General features: G+C 34.1%; 1 protein-coding gene across 1 annotated transcript; it reads right to left on the reverse strand.

Annotated features, from left to right (window-relative positions):
* Positions 1–310: 310 nt before the first annotated feature.
* LOC125190389 (NAC domain containing protein 50-like) lies at positions 311–8,862 on the reverse strand. The gene is made up of 6 exons (XM_048087692.1): positions 8,629–8,862; positions 8,484–8,500; positions 8,037–8,312; positions 7,804–7,962; positions 7,124–7,583; positions 311–630 (listed from the first exon to the last, which is right to left on the reverse strand). The coding sequence occupies exons 1-6, from the start codon at positions 8,837–8,839 to the stop codon at positions 311–313; spliced, it is 1,443 nt and encodes a 480-aa protein (XP_047943649.1). The 5' UTR covers positions 8,840–8,862.
* Between the last annotated feature and the right edge of the window lie 2,464 nt (positions 8,863–11,326).

Raw genomic sequence — 11,326 nt, forward strand, 5'->3', positions numbered from 1 at the left:
CGTGCAATTACACTGCCATCCATTTTCTGATTCAATGATTTATCTGAATTCTTAGCATTGATTATGCTTTATATTTTTATTTAATTATAACTATTATTGTGCATTGCAAAGAAGCATATCTAGTCTTGTAAAATCTCCAAATTCACACATACACCAACATATGGATTGATCTCCTAAGATATACTATTACAAAACACAATCAAAACGATGGAATTTCGAGCACACAAATAGAAACACACATTGCTAAAACCAAAGTTCACACCACACCAACAAATTACACAATCAACCTCACTGATCATGATGATGTCTCCTAAGCCCATTCCTCCTTTCTTCTCTTATTCTTACTCCTTCTTTCATGTCTTCTTCTCCTTCCTCTCTCAAAGAATATCTTGTCAGCAACCTCTTCTATCTTCTCAAAGTATATTTCTCTCAAGTTTATGAAACATAGCAGTGTCCATGCAATGCTTCCGAATCCCACAACGTAACCAAACGCAGCAAACACATATTCCCACTCAATCTCCTCATCTTTTGGTTCTGAATCCCTTGATGGCAATGGACCGGTTTGATGAGGGTTGTTGAAACTTCCGTTGAGTGGGAAACCATATAACCCCGTGTTTCCTTCAAATGAATCTGTCGAAAACATTTGAAACTGAGTGCCAGTTGGGATCAGTCCACTTAGATGATTGTATGACAAGTTCAAAACTGAAAGGAAAGTGAGTGTGGCAAGCTCCTCCGGTATTCTTCCGATGAGCTTGTTTGAAGTAGGGCTGAGCAAAAAAACCGAAAACCAAATATCCGAACCGAACCAAACCGAAATTTTGAAATTCGGTTCGGTTTTTTCGGTTTTTCGGTTCGGGCGAAAAAAATAACCGAAAAACCGAATTATATTTTAAATATAATATTATATATATTTATTCTATTAATTTAATATATTATATCATATATATAATATATATTCTTTTAATATATTTTATATATATTTATATTCTACTAGTATATATAAAATAAAATAAATTATACTCCCTCTGTCCCATTAGAAATGCAACGTTTTCCTTGTTGGGTTGTCCCACTAAAAATGAAGCGTTTCCTAAAATGGAAACATCACTCTCTCTACTTTTTCCTCTCTCTTACTTTACTATCTCTTCATTAACTCACAAAACAACACTTGCATAAAATCTTGTGCCAGAAACCAAATGTTTCATATTTATTGGGACGGAGGGAGTATATATTAATATAGGGATGTAATCAATTGCTAACTAATTATCAATCCCAAATTGAGACCAATTTTCAACCATTAGATTAGAAGATCTTGTGGTTAATATAATGCCAAGTGTAATATATTTTAAATTTAAATAATTATTAATTAAATTAAAATGGTATTAATGTCAAATCCTATATGTAGTAATTATAACTAACTACTTTCTCTCTCCTCAAAATCATCTCAAATCTTTAAATTTACGTAACTCTCTCAATTTAAATTATTTTTTCGCAAAAAATATATCAAATTAAAGATAATTTAATAAGGATTCCAACGAGATCTCAATTGCATATGTTCCGACGATGTTCGGGTGATGAAATTTGATAAATTATATTTCAATTTTCGTACATGTTGATAAGCAGCTATTTTCAACAAATACAACAAAAAATCTCAATATATTGTAGGCAAAATCTCAATATTATGCATGTCCTATCTCAATAAAAATGTGTTGATATTTTCTTGTCCTTATGTTGATATTCTAATGTCATATTGTTGATATTTGTAATACACAATGTTGATATAAAAAAACACTCACGAAAATTATCATATGATAACATAATGACGATATTACCTTTTTGTTGATATTTTGTCTACTATTTATTGAGATTTTGTGAGCTTTAATCTCATCCACTCATTTTAAAATCCAATGGTGGAGATTTAGTCTTGATTTTGGATTAGGGTGCTATAAGCATTAGAATAGGACCCTATTAATATATACTATATTTTTTTGGTTTTTCGGTTTTTTTGAAAATTTCGGTTTTCCGATTTTGTCCGGTTATTAAAGTTTGGTTTTTAGTTTTTCAGTTTTTCGGTTCGGTTCGGTTCGGTTCGGATTTTGAACTAAATTTGGTTTTTTGGGTTTGGTTCGGTTTTGGCGAAAAACCGAACCGAAACTCGAATGCTCACCCCTAGTTTGAAGAGAGGTCGAGCGATCCAAGCTCTGTCAAGGCACCCAATGTTCTTGGGATTGCATCAGTGAGAGAGTTGTGTGATAAGTTGAGAAGATAGAGTGAGCTTAGATTACCAATTGCATTTGGTATTTCTCCTTCAAAACGATTGGAAGACAAATCAATGGATGTAAAGTATGCCAAATCTTCACAAGCTTAAAAAATTATGTCATTTTTGGATACCGAAGTATATAAATTATGAGACATTTTTGGATAAATGTCTCAAAAGACAAAATCGATCATTTATCCTTAAAAATACTAAACTCAAAGTCGACATTCTTGTTATGAATATTTATATTATCAACTAAGTACTATGTATATACTGTGTTGAAAAGTATGAGAAATGAATAAAGTAGGAAAGATAAAGATAGAGTAAAATAGATAATGGAATAAAATAAGAGTGGTTGGATATTTTATTTTTTGTTAAAAAAAAATGACTCAACTTAGTTGAGACATCCCAAAGAGAATACAAGTCAACTTAGTTGAGACGGAGGGAGTATAAGAAATTTAGAAGTATCACATACTCCCTCCGCCCCTGTAACACCCCACTTTTTCGAACCCTAATTTTCGAGACATAAAATTTTTGCATTAAATGCTATGAAGTATGTGGATTAAATTATGAGTGATTTATTGCATGATTCTTTGTGACCTAGTTGCGATATGAAGTTGAGTTTGAGTTGAATAGTCAAACTTGTTGATTATATGACGTGGCTATTGAATAGTCAATAGTGTGGAAAATATGACGTGGAATTTAAAAATGGTGGATTTTGTGTTGCGATTATGTGAATATTTTGATGCGGGGTAGAATATATCGTGGCGAATTATTTCCTAGGGGATGAGTGAGATTAAATAAGATTTTCATAAATATCCTACACATATTATAGGAATTTTCGACCCTCATGATTTATTGGAGAGGAATTCTATTTTTTATGGATTTGATTATTCTCTTGGGATATTTATCAAATTAAATCCAAAGTCCGATTATTCCTTATTTCCTCTATGAAATTTTCGAAACCCACTTTATAATATGGAGATTTTCGAAAATCTCCTATTTATGGGAGAAGGAATTATTTTATTATATTATTTGATTCCTTATTTATTCTCTTCCATAAATAAATATAAATATTCTAGCATATCTAAGAAGATCTTGCCATATCCTATTTTAATTAGGATTTTAATTTGAATCCTTGTGGAGAGATTCAAAAATCACGCCACTTTCCTACTTTTATTAGGAGATTTATTATTTTATTCTACTCCGTGAAATATCTAAATTAAATTATAGGCTAATTAAATAGCCTAAGAATTCGAAATCCTCTTATTTCTCACCAATATTAACGCCAATCCCTCCCCCATATCTTTCCAAATCTTTATTTATTTAATTGTGGGATTATATTCTTGAACTCTATAAATAAGAGTGAAAACCCTAAACCTAAATCAAAGAAAAACCGCCCCCACTCCCCCAAAATCACGTCTCCCCTCTCTCCCACTCTCTCTCAATTTTTCTTCTACTTTTCTCAAATATTTCTTCATCTTTTGAAAAGAATTGAAGTTGAAACTCAAGAATCTTTGAAGAATCAAGGCTATTACTTTGTTTCTACCCTTCGTTCTATCAAGAAAAGGTATTTTTATATTAATCTTTCTTCATCTAACCGATTAATCGGTGTTCTTGAACCCTCATGCATATAGATTGAGAGAAAGGTGAAACAATTGATAAATATGGGATGCATGGGTGTGTGTGTGAATCGTGTGTGTGCGTGCGTGCCTCGGTGTGCGTGTATGTGTGTTGTGTGTGTGCGTGTGATGTGTGTTGTAAAACACTCATGCGTGATATGTTTTGATGATGGATCTGGAGTTGTGGTGCGAATAGAAAGTGGTATGATAATCATGCCTTGATTTTTGAGTGATAATATAAAGTGAATCGAGGGGAAAAAGGGAAACGTTAGGAACATGCATGAATTTGAGTAGATGATTGAGACTTACTTGTGTTACGCATAAATTAAAGGTGATAATTCGCGCTCTCGGTGTGATAGCAAGAGGAAGAACATACTTGTGATCTAAGGAATCGAGGTGAGCTTTATTCACTAAACTCTTTTATTACCAAAATATTGATTATGGTGTTATAAGGGTGGATTAAAATGTTATGCCATGCCTGTGATTGTTTTGATTATGTTGTGTGCCTGATGCCTAGTTTGTGAGTCCGCTCCATTAGGCTATAGGGCTATAAAAACGAATTCGGGTCTGAGTAGGGCCGCAAACCCTATCAGGCTAGTGTACACAGTTGGGATCGGGAGCCGTCCTTGCTAGTCGGCCGGTCTCGTGGGCGAATAGTGTGGCCACACTTTCGTCGCACTATGGAATTGTTGATTGTTGAGAAAATGGAAGGAATTGTTTGACTGGCCAATCTATTAAATTATTTTGTGATACTCGATGATATTCTTTTATAAATGCAAACTCGAGTTCACTATGGTAAGGATGACATATCTATTAAAATGTTTTGGCACAAGTCCACTGGGTATGTTTAAAATACTCAGCCCTGCATGTGTTTTCCCTATGTGCAGGTTGAGCGGCGACGAGCGGTTGGCGGTGTTGAGCAAACTTTAATTGAATAATATGGTCATTTGAAACTTCGAGTGTAGTTGTGTCTTCATACAGGCTCCACCCTTCTCTTGGATGCTTCCGCTGAAACATGAAACTTATTATCGTTTGTTGAGTTTGAAATTATTCCTTTTGGTTTAGATTATTGAGACATAATGCGTTTTGGATTATATTATACCTTTGGCTTTTGAGCATGATTTATGATTTATATTCATCATTGGTTTTTCTTGATTAAGTCGTTGTCTTATTGCTTAAATAGTTCATTAATTACTTTGGACAAATCCCTTTAAAAGAAACCCTAGCCTATGTTCTTGTTGCATTTAAATCCGCCTAGGTAGCGATCGTCGTATTAATTATACCCTAGAAAACCGGGCTGTTACAGCCCCATCACAAGTGATGGATTTCTTTTGGGCATGAGATTTTAAAAAATGATATATATTGAGTTAAAGTGAAGAGAATAAAGTGTAAGAGATGAAAAAGTAAAAGTGATAAAGAGAGAATAAAGTAAGAGAGAGAGTATAAAGTAAGTGATGATTAAAGTTTTGTTTTTTGTTAAAAAAGAAAATTAATCACTTATAACGAGACAGTACAAAATGAAAAGTTGATTACTTGTGATGGGACCGAGGGAGTGTATAAATTCAAAACTCATATAAAGAAAACATATGAATGTACTACCTCCGTTTCTTCATAGTTGAGTCATTTTTCAATTTCGGAAAGTTTCTTCATAGTTGAGTCATTTCCATATATGATAACTTTTTTCTCTTTCTTACTTTAGTGCATCTTACTTTATTCTCTACTTTATTCACTTTATACTTTATTTTATACTTTATTCTCTTTACCTTTTCTAACATTTATTTCTAAAATCCCGTGTTGAAAAGTTCCGTCTCAACTATGAAGAAACGGAGGGAGTAGCAATTTAGTCGGAGGCCCATAGATGGCCTAAAGTATGAATAGGTCTATTGTACTTTATCCCAACAAAATAAATACAATATCCTCCACCGGTCCACCCCAAGATCGCCTCTTGCAATCATCAATCACACCGACTTCACACCATAGCAATACAGATAATAATAGCAAGCAATCATGAATCATACAAATGATAGCAATTAACTTAAATTCAAATTTTAGAACCCTAGTGCTTCAAATTATTCTACAGCCAATCACTGAAATTGAAAAAAAGCATAAGAAGAGAGAGGCTTACTTCTGTAATGGCACACTTGTGATGTTCCTCAATAGCTCAGCAAGATTAGGATTTTTATCAAATTAGAGCAGAAGAGATCAATTCTGCACAAAGAGAGAAAGAATTGACTATCAACAAAGGGATTAAATGATTGTTTGTTAACCTTTAGCTGAAAAGATGCAATTTTTCATCAAAAATACAAGTACTAAATGTTTTCATATTATCCTTTAGCAAATGTGAGCATGGCCCAATTTAGAGAAATGGATAGAGACTGACTAAATCCAATCCAAAAAAAAGGCTTATCCAAAAGCCCATGACACCATGTGCCTAAATCTTGTGAAAACCCCAAATATAGGAGTATTGGGAAACGAAAATATAATATTTTAGAAATAACCTTTTTTTACCATAAAATAAGATCAATTTGTCAACTATTTAACGGCGTATTAGGAAATGCAGTATGCAATGTATGAGGTGATCCTTCCGGACATCAAGAATTTCAAATTCAAATATCATAACTGACTTATTGGCATCACATCGTCAGCAGTTTCAAAGACTATTGTCGAGGATAATTCAAATATCATAACTGACTTATTGGCATCACATCGTCAGCAGTTTCAAAGACTATTGTCGAGGATTGCCAAATTACCTATATATGACTTGTGAACATTATCTCGTGAAGAGCTTGAAAGATCGTCGCTAACTTGTAAACACCATCAATCTGATAATTACTAGTAGTACTTTTTAACTTTTGAAAATTATCTAATTTGATGTTTAAAAATATCGGCACTAGCTTTGAGTATATTATCAAGTATCAACCACATTTTATAGAATATACCCATCCACCATTTACTGAATTCAAGTTGCTGGCCTTATTTGATTTCTCAGTAGATCATAATTAACCACCCTTTGTTTCATTCCTAAAGGGAGAGAAATATGAGAAATAAGATTTTAGGAAAATACATAAATGAAATAAGAGATCGAGCAAAAAAATGGAAACGAGAGAAAATTTAAATGAGTATGAGAAAAATAAATAAACCAAAAAAGTGAAAAGAACAAAAAATTCTGAAAATAAAAGTGATAAAAAATCGTACAGTAAATATTGTTAAAGCCCTAAATCATGACAGTAGCCCTTCTCCTATTCACGTCTTTCACGCTCTGCGTTTTCCTTGGTCAAGGGCTCAACCCGAGATTGAAGAATGTCGATCATCGCTTGCGCTCTCATCACTTCAATCTTCAGCCTCTCCCTGTCCATCGAGATGTCGATGATCTCTTTCTCCAAGTTGCTGATGAACTTGAGGTAGCCGGGAGGGACGGATTTTTCCAGTTCTGCCGAGTTAAACGTGGTCGTGCTGCCCGGGAGGTTGCCTTTCGCGCCTAGGGTCTCTAGAAGGGGGATCTCTACAGGCGGGGAGTTGGTTTTCGCCATCATCATTGTTGAGGTGGAGTCCTCGGATCCGTTGACGATGCTGCAGTTTGGATCATCGCGCTTTGGTCTCTTGCCGATGTCCAGCGAGAGGTGCTCCAGTTCGGGTGCAGGATCCCTCTTCGACAGCTGGAGAGGGACGCCGGGGGTATCGGCCAGGGCTACGAGAGGCTGCACATCCTGCAAAACATTTTGAGAGAGATTGTTAGGAATACAGTAATTACAAGATCTCATGCTGCTAAAAAAACTCGAATTCACACGACAAACGTGCTTTTAACCGCGTCTAATTTTCATTTTATCTATTTTCGTTACTTGAAAACATAAATTTCGATGCAATTAATGAACAATCTAAACCATAAGAGAAATTCTTGCACCAAAATGAACAAAACATGCACAAGACCTGTTCGGTGTTTGTGCAATCTTCGCGCACCTCATCTTCCGCGGGGACCACAAGGGGGGCGTCCTCATCCCATTCCTCTTCGATAAACGGGGCATATCGGTCCCCATTAGGTGGTCTGGCGCCACTCTTGTGGAAGATTTTACAGAGCACAAATGCATCCTAATTGACAAAACAAAGACAAGAATTTTATTATTTTTAAAGTTGGCATAAGATCACTGGGAATCGATACATACCTGTAGAACACCGGCCTTTCCCAGTTCTGTGTCACACAGCCGGTACTCGTGCATCACCCAATCAGTCCGCTTTCCATCATGGATACGTCCGCTGTGGAAAACGAGCGTTTTCTTCATTCCAATGGACTCGTTCTTATGTTTCACTGGGCGGTCCTTCCCGGTCGCCTTCCAGTACCCTTGCCCAGTGGTGCGATTGAGCCGGGATCCACTGCCGTACTTCTTATCCACAGGGTTAAAGAAGTACCACTCTAGATCTCTCGTCTTCAGCACCGAATGCTCTATTTAGGCAACAAGATTATCATTAAGATACATAAGCTAGTTAGAAATCGACGAATGTGTGTAACGCACCATGCACACGCAGGCACACGCACACCGCACACTCATTCACAAGTTCAAACTTATACATATAAACAACACTCATTCACAACATCATTTCTTCATCTAAACTTGAAAAACATAACAACCTAAAAACAAACAAAAAAAAAACCTAAAAAAAATCAGGAATCTTCAAAGACTGCAACTTTACATCAATCTAAGCATGAATCTGCAACAATTATTTAAAAAAATATAAAAAGATTGAATCTTTTCATACCATCAAGCTCCCATGGCTCAGATTTGTACACATCAATTTCACTAATAGCTTCAAACCTGAAAGGCATCCCACAAACTTTCCTCCTCAAATAATACCTCACCAACTCCTCGTCCGTTGGATGAAACCTAAACCCGGGCGCCAAAGAAGTCGGCGGAGGAGCCCCCATCGCCGCCACCGGCGCCGCCGCCACAATGTCCTGCCCCGTTTCCATCCCCAAGAATGCTTTTTTTACAAAATTACACCAAACCCACAAACAACACACACGAATTTATAAGTATACAATCTTATTTATGGCAATTTAAAATGAAAATGTGACATTTTCACTGGTATCAAATGAGTTTTTTTAAGAATATGGGATAGACCTAGGTCGGGTCGAATATGCATTGTCGATTGAATCCACTATCGGTCTATGGTATTGGAAACTATATAAATAAGTCTCTAACCCTATTTTATCTTTTTTCCTCCATTTCGACCATTTTCTGTTGTGCGATTTCATTATTTAACCTAAATGGCGGCAAACGACGTCAGCAAGTCGGGAACGACCTTCTTCAACCAGCGAATTCCAATCTCATGAGATATATTATGAAGCCCTATATAATTCCTTTTAATAGACGTGTTTGACTATTGGGTTGCTTACATCTCACGTCTGGTATCCAAGATATGGTCTATCCATTTTACGTAGCTCGCAAGTTATTGCGTGGACGCATAGTTTACTAAAGGACACTAAAGATAACGGCTGCAGATTTTTGTGAGGAAAAGCACAGTCTTTGTCGCATAGTGCAATTTATAGTATTCTTTGAATGTTAAACTATTACGGACATATAGTTTATTAAGCGAGCGACTTAGATAACGGTTGTGAATTCATATGAATAAAACAAAATATTTTGTGATTATCGTATTCTAATTTTAAAATAAAACTTATACTTTTTATTGATTAGTTATGTTGATGTGTTAATGTAATAGCTTTTTATTATAATTAAAAGTGAAAAATTTAATCGTTCAAAAATTAGGAATAAATATTTTGAAAGTTATATTGTGATTGTACCGTTGCCATAGTCCTACATGGATTACAATTTTCAATAAATGTTAAATTATTCGTGAAAAGTCTTCCAGTCTTGTCTTTTTTATGAGTAGTTATTTGGGGATGAGAAGGAATCATCCTCTTTTATACTTTAGCAAGAAACATTTATTGCAATTTTCCATTTATTGTTCTTAGTTTTCCATTAATACTTTATTAGTTGGACTAAAATTCAATAGTTTTGGCAGCTTATAATCATTTTCAGTTATTTTTTATAAATACGATTGTCATTTTATAATAGTTGACATTGTTTTTTTTCATTTAATCGACCGTTTCCATGAGGGAGAGAAAATGTCAAAAATAACATTTACATAACTTTTGAATCGAGGATTATTTTCTATAATTTGTTTGATTAGATTGACGTTAATATATAGAAATTATAAGAATTAAAAAAGAAACAAATTTGATCATATACAATGACGATATATAATAAAGTATATGGAAATTATAAGATTTTAAAAAGAAACTAATTTAATTATATACAATGGCGAGTTAGGATTTCAATGATGGGAAAGATAAGACAAGGCTTCACAAATTTAATAGCCGCGAGGTAAAAAATTAGAGGATGAATAAGGGAGTATCGACAACGTCAAAAAATCGGCATCAACGTCGAAAGAGTCGGTAATGGTTACGTGAAAAAGAATTGGAAATAATCACGAGATGATACATATGAAGAGATAAAGTATGATGCAGGGAAGCAAGAGCCGACAAAGATTGGCAAATGTATATTGTAAGGGGGGAAAGCATAAACTTAATGATTTGAATCGACTCTAATTTACTACTAGTGAAATCACGATTGATAACAACAAATTATTAAATTTGTTAATAAATAGGTGAAATTTCTATTTTATCAAAGTTGTTGGATAGGCTGACCTCTTTTACTACGATAATAGATATACTAGGTTTATTATACTTATTTAAGTAATGTTAATGTCTATATTTACCGTTCCAAAAATATGTCTACTTTCGTCAAAAAATTATTTCTTCTCTCTTCTAATTAAAATATTAAAATTATATTATACTTTTGATTTTAATTTAACAACTTTATTTAGAATCTCGTGCTATATAAGAAAATGATCATTTTAAATAGACAGATAAATAAGTCAATATATTGAAAAATAAATCAGTATACTAATATGTCTAAATAAGTCAATTTAGTTACTTTCCTTATTTAGCTTTAATTTTCGATATTTTCAATAATTACCATGTATCTAGTCGAGTATATTAATAAGCTTCATTCTGGGTTTTCTTTGTCGGTTCTTTTTCAGATAGTAAATTCAATATCCTCTGATCACACCGATCACACAGACAATGAAAGGAAGCAATAATGAATCATACAAATGATAGCAATTAACTTAAAATCAAATTTCAGAACCTAGTGCTTCAAAGTATTCTACAGCCAATCACTGAAATTGAAAAAAAGCATAAGAAGAGAAAGGCTTAGCAAGATTAGGATTGTCAAATTAGACTATCAACAAAGGGATAAATGATTGTTCGTTATCCTTCAAAAATATGGAATTTGAATGACACCACCACATCATTTTTAGCAGAAAAGATGGATTTTTTCTTCAAAAATATGGCCCAACCCAAAATAGGTTTATCCAAAAGCCCATGACACCA

This window comes from Salvia hispanica, chromosome 1 (genome assembly GCF_023119035.1).
Source record: "Salvia hispanica cultivar TCC Black 2014 chromosome 1, UniMelb_Shisp_WGS_1.0, whole genome shotgun sequence".
In the NCBI taxonomy this organism is placed as follows: Eukaryota; Viridiplantae; Streptophyta; class Magnoliopsida; order Lamiales; family Lamiaceae; genus Salvia; species Salvia hispanica.